Source organism: Haliotis cracherodii, unplaced genomic scaffold (assembly GCF_022045235.1).
Source record: "Haliotis cracherodii isolate W230 unplaced genomic scaffold, xgHalCrac1.p SCAF_7, whole genome shotgun sequence".
In the NCBI taxonomy this organism is placed as follows: Eukaryota; Metazoa; Mollusca; class Gastropoda; order Lepetellida; family Haliotidae; genus Haliotis; species Haliotis cracherodii.
Genome location: NW_027266330.1, coordinates 1,356,580 through 1,374,768, shown reverse-complemented (window position 1 = coordinate 1,374,768; position 18,189 = coordinate 1,356,580). Strand labels below are relative to the sequence as shown.

At 45.2% G+C, this 18,189-nt stretch overlaps 1 protein-coding gene across 1 annotated transcript in view; it reads left to right on the top strand.

The window, feature by feature from the left end:
- The window catches only part of LOC139447481 (von Willebrand factor D and EGF domain-containing protein-like), a 58,183-nt gene that overhangs the window by 29,631 nt on the left and 10,363 nt on the right, over positions 1 to 18,189 (top strand). The window contains exons 7-15 of the mRNA XM_071228877.1: positions 7,598 to 7,984; positions 8,781 to 9,016; positions 10,499 to 10,588; positions 11,847 to 11,988; positions 13,204 to 13,409; positions 14,835 to 14,911; positions 15,492 to 15,555; positions 15,674 to 15,871; positions 17,634 to 17,842. Coding sequence (XP_071084978.1) covers positions 7,598 to 7,984; positions 8,781 to 9,016; positions 10,499 to 10,588; positions 11,847 to 11,988; positions 13,204 to 13,409; positions 14,835 to 14,911; positions 15,492 to 15,555; positions 15,674 to 15,871; positions 17,634 to 17,842 — 1,609 coding nt within the window. The remainder of the gene's footprint in view (positions 1 to 7,597; positions 7,985 to 8,780; positions 9,017 to 10,498; positions 10,589 to 11,846; positions 11,989 to 13,203; positions 13,410 to 14,834; positions 14,912 to 15,491; positions 15,556 to 15,673; positions 15,872 to 17,633; positions 17,843 to 18,189) is intronic.

The following is an 18,189-nucleotide window of genomic DNA, read 5'->3' as shown; positions in this document are numbered from 1 at the left end:
CCACAGTTTAATGTCCTTTTTTAAGCAACATTTTTATGAAGTTGAAGATCCAGTTTTACTTAATTAAGAAAAGTGGGTGGTGCGATACTTATGACGAGGTGTATATATAGACGCTCTTGACTTTACCATGCATGGCGATGTATGATCAATATTCACACGAAGTTGACACTATTTCCCTGGTCTATTTTATTGTGGATCTTCGCAAACATATTCAACCCACTAGAAAACGTGCGTCATATTTACAGAGAGCACTCACTGAAAGAAATCTCATTTCTATTGTTCCTCTGGACAACCAGTCTCAATATACATTTATTAACCAAGAATAATTCTTCGAGAACTCTCATTGACTGTTTGTACATAACGAATACCTCCCTTGTGAAACTGGCCATATGATTGACACTAGTGTGCCCTACAGTGTGTCTGATCACTTGCCTATAATAGTGTGTCTTAATGTCGCCGGTTCCAGTAAACACTATGGTGGTGACAAGATTGACCGGAAAAAAGTGAGCGAAGTTGACTTGATGCTCTACTGGTATGAGACTAAGAACCATCTCCGAGAGACGTGCGTTGATATGACCTGCTACTCAACACCTGCAGAATATATCAACTCCTACAACGATCTTATCGTACAGGCACTCGGAGATTCATCAAACAACAGTATACCATGCTCCAGATATCGCTCGTACATAAAATCATATTGGAAAAGAAATGGCTTGAGACCCCTCCATAATGAAATGAGACGACTTTGGCGTGACTAGGGAAATTGTATAATTCAGACGATGAACACTATAGAAAGTACAAAGACGCAAAATGTGAATTTGGAAAACACCATTGAAGATCAAAGTAATACAGTATTGACTATAAACTCTGTGAAATATCGAAAGCTGCTGAAGAAGACATTAACGAATATGTGAAAGTGACTAAACGCTTATCGAGACAGAATGGACAAATGTCGAGTCATTGAAAATCCCCTGGTCCGGACTGCCTAACTAATGAACACTTTAAACGTGCTGAATAGCAGGAAGAAAGGAGGGAAGTGTGTGATCTTCTTGTGTCCATCTCGTCACCTGTACAGTGGCCAGAATAGCGGGAAGAAAGGAGGGACGTGTGTGATCTTTTTGTGTCCACACCGTCACCTGTACAGTGGCCAGAATAGCGGGAAGAAAGGAGGGAAGTGTGTGATCTTTTTGTGTCCACACCGTCACCTGTACAGTGGCCAGAATAGCGGGAAGAGAGGAGGGGCGTATGTGATCTTTTTGTGTCCACACCGTCACCTGTACAGTGGCCAGAATAGCGGGAAGAGAGGAGGGACGTATGTGATCTTTTTGTGTCCACACCGTCACCTGTACAGTGGCCAGAATAGCGGGAAGAGAGGAGGGGCGTATGTGATCTTTTTGTGTCCACACCGTCACCTGTACAGTGGCCAGAATAGCGGGAAGAGAGGAGGGACGTATGTGATCTTTTTGTGTCCACACCGTCACCTGTACAGTGGCCAGAATAGCGGGAAGAAAGGAGGGAAATGTGTGATCTTCTTGTGTCCACCTCGTCACCTGTACAGCAGACAGAATAGCGGGAAGAAAGAGGGGAAATGTGTGATCTTCTTGTGTCCACCCCGTCACCTGTACAGTGGCCAGAATAGCGGGAAGAAAGGAGGGAAATGTGTGATCTTCTTGTGTCCACCTCGTCACCTGTACAGCAGACAGAATAGCGGGAAGAAAGGGGGGGAATGTGTGATCTTCTTGTGTCCACCTCGTCACCTATACAGTGGCCAGAATAGCGGGAAGAAAGGAGAGAAGTGTGTGATCTTCTTGTGTCCACCTCGTCACCTATACAGTGGCCAGAATAGCGTGAAGAAAGGAGGGAAGTGTGTGATCTTTTTGTGTCCATCTCGTCACCTATACAGTGGCCAGAATAGCGGGAAGAAAGGAGGGAAGTGTGTGATCTTCTTGTGTCCACCTCGTCACCTATACAGTGGCCAGAATAGCGTAAAGAAAGGAGGGAAGTGTGGGATCTTTTTGTGTCCACCCCGTCACCGGTACAGTGGCCAGAATAGCGGGAGGGAAGTGTGTGATCTTCTTGTGTCCACCCCGTCACCGGTACAGTGGCCAGAATAGCGGGAAGAAAGGAGGAAGTGTATGATCTTCTTGTGTCCGTCCCGTCACCTGTACAGTGGCTAGAATAGCGGGAAGAAAAGAGAGAAGCGTCATAAAATGCCTTCCTGGTTTGGTTTGTAAAATGCGGAGACTACAAAGTCTGTTTCTCGCAGCGAGATGAATCGACGGAAGAACTGTATAGACCATGACAAAGCACAAATCATGATTTAGTGCACGAAGGTCAGACACACACGATGTATAATCCTCAACACGACGCCAGTATGGGACGTAAATATACGTCCATGTCTGTAAACACGTCTACCACCGGGTGTCCGTATGTCACTGAAGGGTGTCATCGCACGTCGATGGTAATTACACACACGTGTTGGCATGTCTGACACTGGTCTACTGGGAGGAGAGTGTGAATGTTTAACACAATGTTCCATCACGATGGTCCTTCCAAAACCAGAAGCAGGCAAACCAGTGACTGAATGTATGAGCAACGATCCACGCTACAGCGGGTCACAATGACACGCAATCAGTCACACGGCCTGGTCGCCCTGACTTACATGTAAAGTATAGGACCCCAATGATATCCCTGAAACCCCCAGGGAAGTCCAAGAAAGGAGTTTCTTCAGACCAAACTCTCAGTCCATCCGACCTCATACACAGTATATATAGGCCTACGTCATATAACTGCCACTGCGATTTGTTGTATTGTAGCGATATCTAAACTGTTGACTGAGTATACCGACAGCTTATTCAGCTTTGACCAGCTGAAATCACCTGTGGTCATAAGTAATGATTTGACGTGTCACCAAGCTAATCTCGAATAGTGCGTTGACTTTCAGTTAATCTCTGGTGGTGCGTTGACTCAGTTAGATCTGTACATTGATTCAGTTAATCTCTTTTGGTGTGATCACCTTACTTTTGCTGTATGCTGTTATGCTAATAACTGTATGTGTTGTTGTCGTGGCTGTTGGGGAACGCACAATTACTTCTCTCGAAGGAAATGCAGAAATGGGGAAGTTATCCGAAAAACTATTTTGAGAAATATATTAAACTTTATTCTTCCTGTTTTTTTCTATTGAGGATATTTTTACCTCGAGTGCACTTCCCCTGCTGGACGTGTTGATGTCGCTGCACATGCCACTTATACACACTCTCCTGCTGTTAATTAACTTCATGATTTCACTGCCGTCGCATCCCTGTGTCATACACCAAGGCCTTGTACCTTTGTCAGCTTCAAGACGATTACATCCTAATCTCGTCAAAACGCGCCAAGTCACGTACGAAAAATGTAGTCCTACCGCTGTTTCTTAACATGACGTCAATATTAGCGATTATGTGACAATACCTATATTCTACATATGGTTCAAAACAGTATGCGGAGTGTTACGCCCTCACTCATGTTCCATAAAGAGGCGGAGCTACACGAGGCTTTCCCCCAAAGAATGTGACCTCTGATCTTGTGGGGACGATGTTTGGGGACACTTCCTTCGGCGGCCACCGTCCTGGCTTCCTGGAGGCCTCGCGCTGGTATATATAGCGGATTGCGAGGCTGCTTCACCATACACTCTGTGAATGACTTGCCAGGATGTTACTCAGGCTCTGTCTCCTCCTTCTGGCCCACCATGTCGGTAAGTCGAGCATATCTGTCTATATCTCCTCCTTCTGGCCCACCATGTCAGTAAGTCGAGCATATCTGTTTATATCTCCTCCTTCTGGCCCACCATGTCGGTAAGTCGAGTATATCTGTTTATATCTCCTCCGTCTGGCCCACCATGTCAGTAAGTCGAGCATATCTGTCTATATCTCCTCCTTCTGGCCCACCATGTCAGTAAGTCGAGTATATCTGTTTATATCTCCTCCTTCTGGCCCACCATGTCAGTAAGTCGGATATATCTGTCTATATCTCCTCCTTCAGGCCCACCATGTCAGTAAGTCGAGTATATGTTTATATCTCCTCCTTGTGGCCCACCATGTCAGTAAGTCGAGCATATCTGTTATATCTCCTCCTTCTGACCCACCATGTCAGTAAGTCGAGCATATCTGTCTATATCTCCTCCTTCTGGCCCACCATGTCAGTAAGTCGAGCATATCTGTTTATATCTCCTCCTTCTGGCCCACCATGTCAGTAAGTCGAGTATATATGTTTATATCTCCTCCTTCTGGCCCACCATGTCAGTAAGTCGAGTATATCTGTTTATATCTCCTCCTTCTGGCCCACCATGTCAGTAAGTCGAGTATATCTGTTTATATCTCCTCCTTCTAGCCCACCATGTCAGTAAGTCGAGTATATGTTTATATCTCCTCCTTTTGGCCAACCATGTCGGTAAGTCGGGTATATCTGTCTATATCTCCTCTTTTTGGCCCACCACGTCTGTAAGTCGAGTATATCTGTCTATATCTCCTCCTTCTGGCCCACCATGTCAAAAAGTCGTGTATATCTGTTATATATCCTCCTTCTGGCCGACCATGTCGGTAAGTCGAGTATATCTGTATCTCCTCCTTCTGACCCACCAAGAAGGTAAGTCGAGTTTGTCTGTTTATATCTCCTTTTTCTGACCTTACGTCAGCGGTATTTTTGCATTATTCAGTTCTCCAATTTTTACGTTACATGGTCCGGCGATTTATTTCCAATTTTAGACAACTGTTAAATTCTAATTTACGACCGACAAATGGGATACGATGCCATGCATCAACCAAGTCAGCGAGCCTGACCACCCAATGCCGTTAGTCGCCCTTTACGACAAGCATAGTCGCCTGTTACAGCAAGCATGGGTTGCTGAAGACCTATTCTTCCCCGGATCTTTACGGGTCTGAAATTACAGTGACAGTGTGATGACGATAAATGTCTGTAAAATCAGATCGTTTGTTAAGGGATGCCACGCCCAGGTGTCATTGCAATCCCATCCGTCTGACGGTACTTGTCACACATTTGATTTGCCAAACATACATACAATTCTGGGTATTGACGCCGCCGGTCTATCATAGCCACAATTCGCCATTGTGCCTGTTCATTGAGATACTATCTCGGGGGCAGCCAAGTTGCATTGATAAGTCTAAATTCCCCCATATAATTTCTGTGTGCACGTGCATCTCATGCTGTTCATGCATGTTAAATTTCATTGTGATTAGATGATGCGTTCGGATGCTACGCCACGGTGCTGTAAATGTAACCTCAACGACACCTACACACAAATCCTGAGTTCCCTGAGTATTTGTCGGTAGTATACTTGATGTAATTATAACTCAGTTCCTATGAAACGTATTAGTAAGATTGTTTTCTGGTTCAATCACACAAGTAAAACAAATGAGGACAATGTTGTGATTGTTTCGACAACAATACTAACTCAAAGGCTTTCAATGAGCATGTGTTCTCGTATAGAAACAAGAGCGGGTCTCTGGCAGCCGCTGTGTAGAGAACATGGTGAATAATTTGTCTTGGAGCCTTTACAGTTAAATTTGAGGCAGGAGTTGGAAAATAGAATCAAAACTCACAGTAAGTGATTATAAGAGGAACATCTACTGTACCTGATATGACAGATAATATTGACAACGGTTTAAAATAACACGTCATACGCACCTTTCAAATATATACTTGTCAAATCTCGTCCGTTTGCAAGAAAACTACTAATTGTGTACACAGAGCATGCGTCAAGCGTCTTAATGAATGTTTTAGCCTTCCTTTTCCTGCATTTTCAAAACGTGTTCTGTATGTATCTCTCATTAGATCATATTGTATCAGGGGGCGGTGGGGGAGCCTAGTGGTTAAAGCGTACATTCGTCACGTTGAAGACCCGGTTTCGATTCCCCACGTCTGAAGCCAATTCCTGGTGTCCCCCGCTGTGATATTGCTGGATTAGTACTAAACGCGGCGTAAAACCATGCTCATCCACTCACTCACTCACTCGTTCTTAAGGTATCAGCGTTTACAGTGTTGGTGTGCTGACCATGTTCTACTGGTACAGTTGAACTGTTGTCAGAAGACCGTGTGCACATGTCTCAGGATCTATTTTGTAATGCATACGTGTTTTAGACGCAACTTATAACATATGTCATCACGCGCATACTGTAAGGTCCATTGTGTTTAAGGCACATGTGCTTGACGTGCATACACACTAACCCTCTGTATAAGGCTCCTGTACTGAGGCCCTTTTAAAACAGCTTAAATTGGAATATATTAAGATGTAAATGCTTCGTATCCTATTCAATATGGTGAAAGCCTATTCTCTGTACATGATGTACATGCTTAACGTCCTATGTCCCATGAATACGGCCATGCGTACAACATCACGGAAGTACGTTGTAGTGATGCTGCTTGGTACCCAACATGTGCAGGACGCACACTATGGAGTGTAGACTAAAGCCCGCCAGTCAACCAGGCACAAACACTACCCCTCAGCTTACCTCCGTGTCAGAATGTTGAGATTTGATTGGTCCATGTGGTCTCACCCGCCTTGGTTAGACATAGTTTTTTGAGCGCGAGAATAAATCCCTGAAATCCCGCATCAACGCAGAAAGCAGGCTGCAGGTGGAGCTCTCAGTGGGAGAATAACTCCGATACGAAGCAAAAAGCTGCCTGTTTTCTTACGAGTCAATGAAAGTCACGTGACACTGCACAAGTTAACCCCAGCAGTTGATTTCTATCAGTTTGTTTTATTTTTTTTATAATGGCAGGTCGAAACATGTCGGCATAATACTTTCGTTATAGGAGGGCTATATGTGGTATATGCGGCCCGCACTCCTCGGGTGCGTGGTGTGAGCCTGCCGCGGGATGCGGTAACAAAACCGCATATACCCCTCGTGATAGTGCGGACACCTACATTACATGAAAGGTGACCAACTGGCAACTATTATCAATATGTTCAATACTTGCCTATTCGGCAGTATGTTATACCCGTAGGCTCTACTCATGCATATTCTACGCAAGTAATATGGGGATTATGAAAGAGAATGTTACGTTTGTTTTTCGTTGTTTCTTTGTTGTTTAACGCCGCACTCGGCAATATTCCAGCTACTGGACCAAACAATCCAGTGATTAATATCATGAGCATCGATCCAAGTACATAAGATACAATGGCATGGATCAACGAGAATATTTAGAACATTGTAGGAGAACACAGTATGACAATGTGGAGTTTACGCATGAATCGAAGTCAGACGAATCGTATTGGCATCTCTCAGTCCCCACCTGGAATGAAATCGACACCTCTGTCAAACCTGAGTCGTATATACATGTGATAGTGTCTTATACCACGAACCTGAGCAAGGTGAGGGGAAACGTGTACTGCATGTGGACAATATATTCTGCTCCATTGATAAACGGGGAGATCGGGTAGTCTAGTGGTTAAAGCGTTCCCTCGTCACGCCGAAGATCCTGGTTCGATTCGCGGCATGGGGACAAAGTGTGAAGCCCATTTCTGGTGTCCCCCGCCGTGATGTTGCTGTAAAACTATACCCACACTCACTCACTCCATTGATATACTTCAATTTTTCAGCCTGCCAAGACCTCGACCCCTGCATAGCGTACACCAACATGACCGACATTACGAGGGATGTATTTAACACGCCGCGGCAAGGCGATAGACTGATCTGCGACCTTGACCTTCAGCCCGGGTGGTACCGACTGGTGGACGGCCTGATGCCGACACACTGCCTTCAGCCATTCAGCTGCGGCACCCAGGCGCCAATATGGCTGAACGGAAGCGTACCTTTACAAGCGCAAGGCACCGTGCGCATGACGGCGTGCGCGAATACTATCCCGACCAATGGCAGCACAGGCGCTTGCTGCGGTACTAAGATCCCAATCGATGTGCGGAACTGCGGGCAGTTTGTCGTGTACTGCCTCCGACGTCCCCCTGCCTGCCCCATGGCGTACTGCATAGGTACAATCAACGCACGTCTTTTGCTTCTCGTTTTTCTTAAAATCGCGAGATATGTTTAATTATTACCACACACATATACACAGAGGGTCACGTGTCCTGTCACGCATGTCATCTGGACACAAGCAGATCCGGAAACCAGAACTAAAAAGCAGTCTGCCTTCCTCGTGTTTCTTTCTCGACTGACACAGTTTATTGTTCTGTTCAACTTCTGGGCTATGGACATGTTACTTATGTTACAATGTATCTATGTGTGTGTATATATGTGTTGTATGATGAAGCACTTAATGTGATGCATGTTGTTTTACGGTATGACGCATGACATGAGGTAGTCATCGAGCGCCCGTTCTAAGCACTGTTTACGATATCGTGCCATTTTTTAGCGTCACTAAGGTTTTCGACACATAAGTCCCAACACTTCTGTCCTCTGTTGTGCATATTCTATTGTGGCGCATTTTGATCACGAATTACTTCAGGTCTTCAAGCCTAAGTGTAGCGGTCGATGACTTCCTTTTAAGTCTGATCTAATTACGTCTACACGGAATTTTACTAGCTTTGACGATATTGTTCTGGACATTGGTAATGCTTGGAGATAGATTGAGTTCTGTTGGTGGGAGGTATAACTGTGAGAAAAGGTGTGGGTTTTATCAAACGTGTCGGCTCACATCAGATCAAGATTTACTATGCAGTATAAATGTACAGTTTGCCTTGTCCCAGATTCTCCATCCTACCAATGTTTAGTACATAAACCCATGTCTGCGGCTAATGAGTCCACGTGACTATCTGTTTCGGGCTTCAGAATCGGCTCCAAGGATGGTTTCTCCGCCAGTCCTCACCGGACCGGAAATCATCGGAGACCGCTTCAGGTTTGCTTGTGGCATATCCTTCCAGCGCGGCATTCAGAACATCGCCTTCAATGTCACGTGGTCGTTTGACGGAGTGGACATCCCGACTCGCCCCGCAGACATCCTCACAGGGGACCAGAGAATCGCTTTCCTTTACCAAGAGGCCTGGAGAGGGAACGTCGGCAAGACCGTGAGTTGTACTGAGATGTTTAACACTCAAATACACCCGTGTGGAGACATACAAGACTAAGGTGGTATATAAGGCAGCTGTAAGACCCGTGTGGAGACATACAAGACTAAGGTGGTATATAAGGCAGCTGTAAGACCCGTGTGGAGACATACAAGACTAAGATGTTTAACACTCAAATACACCCGTGTGGAGACGACATACACGACTAAGATGGTATTTTAGTTAGCTATGAGACCCGTGTGGAGAGATACAAGACTGAGATGTTTAACACTCAAATACACCCGTGTGGAGAGATACAAGACTAAGATGGTATATAAGTCAGCTGTAAGACCCGAGTGGAGAGATACAAGACTAAGGTGGTAAATAAGGCAGCTGTAAGACCCCTGTGGAGACATACAAGACTAAGATGGTATATAAGGCAGCTGTAAGACCCGTGTGGAGAGATACAAGACTAAGGTGGTATATAAGGAAGCTGTAAGACCCGTGTGGAGACATACAAAGCTAAGATGGTATATTAGGCAGCTATAAGACCCGTGTGGAGAGATACAAGACTAAGATGGTATATAAGTCAGCTATAAGACTCATTGTGAGACATACAAGACTAAGATGGTATATAAGTCAGCTATAAGACCCATTGTGAGACATACAAGATTAAGGTGTTATATAAGACAGCTATAAGACTCATTGTGAGACATACAAGACTAAGATGGTATATAAGTCAGCAATAAGACTCATGTGGCGAGATACAAGACTGAGATGTTTAACACTCAAATACACCCATTGTGAGACATACAAGACTAAGATAGTATATAAGTCAGCTGTAAAACCCGTGTGGAGACACACAAGACTAAGATAGTATATATGGCAGCTTAAGACCCGTGTGAAGACGCACAGTGCTAAGATGGTTCATTAGCAGCTGTAAGACCCGTGTGGAGAGATACAAGACTAAGATGGTATATAAGGCAGCTGTAAGACCCGTGTGGAGACACACAAGACTAAGATAGTATATATGGCAGCTTAAGACCCGTGCGAAGACGCACAATGCTAAGATGGTTCATTAGCAGCTGTAAGACCCGTGTGGAGACATACAAGACTAAGATGGTATATAAGGCAGCTGTAAGACCCGTGTGGAGACATACAAGACTAAGATGGTATATAAGTCAGGTATAATCTATTCCCTGAAATGTATGGGATTTGTGTTACTTTAGGTGAGTTCCATCATGTTGTTTACATCTGATGTCTTGATAAAAGTAAGGACCACCTTTTGGGCGAGTAATAGCATGTCCTTCCACTCAAACACTGTAAATTCTCACACTTTAGAAAAATTAATCATTCTCAAATTGTGTTTCAGTAGTTATTCTCAAGCATTATATAGTAGTCCTTCCCAACCTCAATACAAGTAGACGACTGCATTGGCGAGAGTGTCGCTGTGAGGTGATCAGATCGCCTCCGAGGTTGTCATGGCTGCCTTGTGTGTTACAGCTCCGGTGCAGGGCCGATGCTTACTACGTGACGACACCCAACGTCAGGAGCGCCATCCTCACCAGCAACGGCTACTTCGGGGGAGTGAGGGTAGGTTATGTCTGCATACAACTCCATGGACTGTACGTATGTCTGTATTCACACACTACTGTGTATATCCCAGAAGCATGTTTATACGTAACGTTTATAAGTAGACATGTTTGTTTTAGGATAACACCACATGCACCAAGCACCCACCACGCCGTTATCCCCCTCTACACACGACTAACATGCCACACCACGCCCACCACGCCGTTATCCCCCACTACACACGACTAACATGCCACACCACGCCAACCACGACAATATCCCCCTCTTCACACGACTAACATGCCACACCACGCCCACCACGCCATTATCCTCCACTACACACGACAAACATGCCACACCACGCCAACCACGGCAATATCCTCCACTACACACGACTAACATGCCAGACCACGGTTATATCCCAACAACACACGTCTTACATGCCATACCACGCCCAAAGCATTCACGTTCACCCCGCATTGATCCACCAGCAGCCAGCAGCAGCAAATACGCAGACTTTGTGTAGTTAATAATGTTAGACTAGCAATGTAGTGTGTGTGATGCTAAATGATGGGGATGTTACCCTTTACATACTCGGTAGGGCGAACCTAGCCGACACATCCCACACCGTGGCTGACCACACACTGACACACACCCCACACTCACTCCACACACTGAACACACACAAACCTCACTGACACACACCCCACACACTGACCACACATCGACCACACACTGACCACACATCGACCACAGAGTGACCACACACTGGTCACATGGTGGCTGGTGTTCTGGTGGCGGTTACAATGTCTTTCAGACCGACATGTAGAGCTATTTCTGAAATCTAGGCCACACATTTGGTGAGGAAGTTAAATAGTTATTTCCCACTAAATGCTTGCGACCTTCAGCTGTGTGGTTCTGTTTGAATGTACAACAACGTTAACGACTTTAGCTTATAATCTGCCTATCACATACTTCCTGCTGCCGTGACATATGCCGTCATCCATAGAAGACCCTGAAGCAAGTCTATTTCTGAAACATATCATGCAGCGTCAAATATGTTGTTTTCCTAATTAACTCTGGTTCCATTGCGATGTGTTGTGTTACTTGGCTCTCATTGAATGTATGATGTTACTAACTGAGCGACACTCATAATCCTGTCAACACGCACCTGCTGGACACAAAGCCGCTATTAGCATGTGTCAAGGCTGCATGTTTTCTATCTGTGTCAGTGTGTCGTCTCGGTGTGACTATTGAACGTACGTGACTCTCTTCCCAGGTCGCGCCGCCGGTCGTGACTGTACGAGAGGCAGGGGGACCTCAGCAGATCAACGTGACGTCAACGCTTCCGGTTTTGTGCACAGGCGCACAGCAACGTTGTAACATTCACCTTGACATTGACGTCACAGGCGGAAGTTGGGGTGAGGCCATTATTGGATATTCTGATAGGATTATCTAACATTGTTGGCCAACTCTTGTTAGTTCCGTTGGAAAATAAATACAACCGTTTCACACTGACTCTAAATGCTTTGGTTGTTTTCTCGTAAGGAATTTTAACTTTATTTTTTCGCATGGACAAAGAAAAAACATTTGTCGTTTGATCATGTGACTTTGGCAGTGTACAGCGTGTTGTACAATCATAGTGTATTGTTGTACTGTGTTTGTCGGGGTACCGCGGCACGCAAATAAACCAAGTCACCCCGTTCGACAACCAGATCCATTTGATAACCGAAAAACATAAGCTACTGGGGACCTCTTCTAGCCCCGAATCCCCGGGGCGGCCATCGTGTATTGTACAATTTGCATCGTACATCGTGTGTTGAAAAAAAGCACCTGAACACGTGAACCTATGTTCATATTCTACGTTTCTTTTTTCACACCTATTTTAGGCCTTTCTTAATCATTGCTGACTCGTGAATTCAATATGCCATGTGCACATAGTCATATTGTATTTAGCGGAGGGGTGTATGGGGTGTGTGTGTGTAGGGGAGGGGGGGGGGGGGGGGGGGGGGGGAGGGTGCGGGGAACGAGTGGACCCGTTGTCTGAGGCGTCTGAGTTACGTCCATCAGGCTGGTTGTAGATTCGATTATGCCGCGAGGTTTGTCAGCATCATGCCAGTTCACGTGACAAAAACCAAACTCACTCACTCATTCACCCACTAACTTTTGTAATAGTTTAATGTCATCATATGCCCTGTATTCATAATTCGAAAGGTGGGTACCCCTCAGAAAACTAGGGATTTATTCGACAGTGTAAATGAGTATGTTTTTACACCGCGATATTCCAGCAATATTACGGTAGGGGACGCCAGAAATGGGCTTCACTCATTGTACCAACTTTGGGATTCGAACCCGGGTTCTTGTCGTGACGACCGAACGCTGTATATATTCCCCAGGCCATCCCACCGTCAACATGACGATGTCGCAGGCAGTAGCAGCAGTTATCTCTTGAGTTCATAGTCGTCATGGATACAGCATTAACTACACTGGGAAATATTTCCACCTGACTTCTGGTTTCTCCTACCTCCGTGTCTGAACACAAGACAAGTTAATGACCACCAGTTTCTTTCATATTACTACAGTTAATCAGTCATGTCATGTTTTGGTAGTATACAACTTTTTGTCACTGTCACCAGAGGACATCGCGACAGCCAATCAGTGCCTCCTCTTGCTGACACGTGACCACTGGGACCTCAACACCCGCACCGCCACCATCTCCACCACCGTCCAAGCTACCAGGGACTTCGTCAGGGACGGCAACCAGGAACTCCATGTCACTTTCATCGCCAACTACATCAACGCCCCGGACATCTGGCGGGGCTACAGACTGCCTCGACTCAGGGTAGGTGCGCCGGCCAGGTGGCCTGGCTGTTCGTGACAAATCTGCGGTGATGTTCAAAGCGAGAAGTGTGCGTGACTTATCGTATGGGTGACATGACTGTCACGTACAGGTGTCACGGTTACTCGAGCATGGCGTGTGGTAACAGTTATACAACAGGGTGTATCGTGAACACGGCCGGGTCATGCTGTCCCGTGTCTCACTGTGAACGTAGCGATACTCCCTTACGTTAGGACCGCCTCCGTGGTGTAGTGGATGGAGTGTCTGCCCTGAGAGCGGAAGGTTGCTGGTTTGACGAAATCCGCGACATGCAGACAGCATGACCGTAGCTAGGGGAAATTAAAATGTAAGCAATCATATTGCAGTACTTATTTTCCTTAAGCACTCATAATCAAACAAACACACAAACAGAACCGTGCGACATATCTAAAACAGAGATATCACGACATATCCTTGTCACGTCCTGTACATAACACATTTTAAGTAGAAAACAGTTTGATTATCCTGATCAAACCCACATATCCTCATAAAATATGAACTGTCAATGCAAAAGAATAACCACTCTAGATTATCGACCGAAACAGATTCCATTTGTCGAAAAGGGAAAATAGCTGTGGAAGTTATATGGATGGACCACTGACAATCAGTGATGACACCAGGGGTCCGCCAAAAGGGTGAAGCAAATGTAACAAGCAAACAACAACATCGAACCAACTCACAAACCACAATGTTGACACTGGTAGTCGGGGCAACCTGTACATTAACACACGATCATGTAACTATGACAAACGCCAGAAATAGGAACGCACTAAAGTTTTTTAATAGATTATTTTATTTTATTCATTTAACGATTTTAATGTGTAAGCACTTGCTGTTTGTGCTACGTGGGTGCTACGCCACTGGAAGTATGTTGGAGGATGGTACCGTGATGCGGTGATGCTGTGTATCTTATATAGTGCAGTCGTCTAAGGCTCCGCATCTCGTTGTCCAGAGTTGCGTCTCTTGGGCATGCCAGAAACCTATGAACCCACGGGTTCGAATCCCGATTAGGTTCCTAGGTTTATCCGCACCATATATGTGCTCGTAGATTTCACCAAAGTGTTAAACAGCTGAGACTCGCATTCTGATTCGTCCCGATTGTTTCCAGGTACGTCAGCACCATACCAGTGTCTGTGGGTTTCAAGAAAGTCTGAGACCTGCATCACACGGGTTTTCCTCCCACATTAAGCTGACACGCCGTGATACAAAGGGAATACTGTTCAAAGCAGCGTTAATACCAAACCTCATGCTTTTATGCCTGATAGATGCTATCTTTCTGATATACTGTAGGTGTTCACCAATTTCAACCCTATACTCTACAGTTAAGTGTTCACTGTATTTAACTCTATAAACTGCACATGTTCACCACATCGATACATCCTGCTGCAGGTATTCACCGTGGATGGGGAGACGCGACGCTGCTCGGCTTTTGCAGATCCACACATCAGAACATTCGAGGGCCGAGAGTAAGTGTCAGTCAGTCACTGGTCACATCACGGAGACGAGGCGAGATTCCTGTGTCGCCAACACGTGAGGGTCCGATCATGTGGGTCGGAATGTTGTAGTGAACTATTTTGTCTCAGAAAAGTGTTGCCAAAAATGCTTGAAAAAAAGTCATCATCGTTTTGTCAATAACATGTAAGCACTGCGACAGTCTATCTTAAAGCATGGGCGATGCGATTGCCTCAACGTTAAGAAAGCCGTAAGTCTGTGTTAAAGTTAGGTCGATAGATTGCAATAACGCTACGACAGTCATACGTCTATGTTAAAGTATGGGCGATGCGATTGCCTCAGCACTAAGATAACCGTAAGTCCATGTTAATGCATGCGCGCTAGATTGCCATAGCGGTACGACCATCGTAAGTCCATGTTAAAGTATGGTCGACAGATTGTCATAGAACTAAGATTGTTTTGCGGCGAGGATCTGATATGTACCCATCACCGTGTGAACGCTCTCACGCTAATCCGCGAGACTGTCACGACTATGTATTACTGATGTGGTCTCTTGAAACATCATCTGCTTCATCTTCTGGGTTCTCTCCTCAGCACCTTGCATCTCTACGAGGTCGGGGACTTCGTACTGCTGAGGAGCACGCAGCGCCAGTTTGAGGTAAGACCGCCTTGAGTGTACCTGTGTCTCTCTGTACATCAGTACCGACGGGTTTTGTGTACAGCTGTACACTCTGTGGTCTCTAGAGAATATATTAAACAGAAGTCTCTCCCACCAGGTGAACATCAGAACCAACGAGTGTGTGGGTCGCGCCTGCGTGTGTGCCGTCGCCATCATGGACGGCCCTGACACCATCGCCATCGACGTGTGCCGCCAGCGGTGGGGTGCCCCGCCCGCCCGGGTGCGGATTGTGTCAGGGGGGAGTTTGGCTGCGGGGACACAGATCAAGCGGACGAACGACGGCAGGAACTTTATGGTAGGTCATTTAAGAATTGACTTGCACTTCGTGTGTGTTCAGTGGAGTGTGTTCCTTCATAGAGTGAGGGCCAAACTGTATGAACGCTAAATTCAAGATTAACGGGTCTAAATGTTGTGAAACAACGCTTCTGTATTTATTCGTGCTAGGGAATTCCCTTGGGTTAACCCAGGAATAATTTTCATTTCTCGAATACAGTCTCGTGAATAATAAAAAATGCGTCATTCATTCACTTATGAACTTCAGTTTCGCGGCCATGTGACCGACCTATCGCCCAATGGAAAAGCCGTATTTCATGCAAACTTCACATTAAAAAGTTATTCCTTGGTATATCAACTCCCTGCGGCACACATGTAGCACACGTGTAGACACACCTACTGTCCACATACTTTCCCTGCACTCTAGGCAAGAACAGTGAAGTATTGGTGCAGACTTCTTCATCTCGACTCTCACAGATGACCTCGCCAAGCCTTCGTCATGCTAACATCACTGGATGAGGTGGGAAAAGTGACATGGGCTACATCAATAAAAAAGACATTTTGTTCAGTTTAGGGTTCGGACTGGTCTGGGTACAAGAAAAACAGAGATATAACATTATTTCTTTATGAATTCAGCAAAGACTATCAGACAATCTTTACCATAACTGGAATTTTTCTATAGAATTATCTTCGAAATGTAACTACAATGTTCAGTGTTGAAGCCTATGTTGAACGCAGAACGTTATTTAACAAGTGACATTTCACATTACATAATGATATCTGTTTCGAAGTGAAGATGTAATTATTTCCGTTTAAATGTCGAACTTGGACGAAACAGTTACTTTCCCCATAATGGACGATTCTGCGATGTCTGTTTTGTCCACAAAGTGTAAAAACGTCACAATGACTACCATGTGACGTTTAGATGTGAACGATATAAGAAGAAAGTAGTCCTCGCCATATTACACTGAATATTCATCTCTTATGAAATTCATTCTGTTACAGCAACTAATATTGTCCTTAGCAAAAAACCTACACATTAAGAAACACTTAATACTCTTTTTCCATGAATGAAATTTCTATGTGCATGCGTGAGTTATCATGCCAAGTCAATGAACTGGTGGACTGTGACGGGAACACAATGGTCTGTCGGTCTACATATGTATGTCTGTGAGGAGACCGACACTGGCTTGTTGTGGCTGGGCATCTCTAATCCGTATTACGTGACCTACTGTTCCCGAGCAACTATTATACATATTAATCAGCATAAGCCTCCATCTGATCTGCTTAACTCCCAACGGACTTCTAGTCAACACGGAACTGGACTGACCGACATTAAGATGATAGACGTGCTGACATGACACACAATATATACTCACCATCAAAAGAAACGCGAACCATAGAAACATATGGATATGTATGTAAGTTAAGAAGAGATGTTTCCAATGTGTAGCACTTAATGACAGAACTAACAATCAGTCAAGTGTTACCACAGGGTGTCTTTAATCTTATCATGATATGTTACACATGATTTCCAAACTTTACACGCTAATCCTGCACGAGACAAATGGTGCATCTCGAGTTACGGATCTATGACGTCACATGTGATACGTTCATGAGCATCGGCTCACAGCATGTTCGTGTGTGCATCGATCCAATCTAATATCTCTTGAATATGAGTAAGTCTTCATATATTAACCAACAAGTATGGTATTCGCGTTTCTTTTGGCGGTGAGTATAGTACACACATGTTCTCATGACGTCATCTGATGCACGTGTTCCAGATATCCTTCGCGTCAGGGTCATGGCTGCGCGTGCAGGACTTCGCCACGTATATCAACGTGGAGGTGCAGGTGCCGGCGGAGGACTTCGGACACGTGCAGGGCATATGTGGCACGTTCGACGGTAACCCTGACAACGAGCTGCGAGGCCCGGATGGACAAACGTTCGAGCTCAACAATAACGTCCCGACTCTGTTCTTCCGATCCTGGAGGTAAGGGGGCACCAGTCGCCAGTGTTGCCCATGTGAAGATAGGTGTAGCATTCTGCAGATGTAGTCTCGCGGGTACGAAAGCCCGGGTTCAATTCCAATTTCCATTTCCGGTGTCCCCCGCCGTATGTGGCGAAACGGCAACCCTCCAATTCAGTAGATTTCATTCTCGATTGAGACTGTGTGACATGTACCTATTTCATAAAAAATATTTGTGACAGTTTTATAGTATTGATTCACGTGATTTATAAATTCATCAAATTCCTTAGGATAATGTGTTGTTCAACTATTTGCACTAAACTCAGCCAGTCTAAATCTTGTCCCGGGTGCAGTATGTGAAGGATCTACCA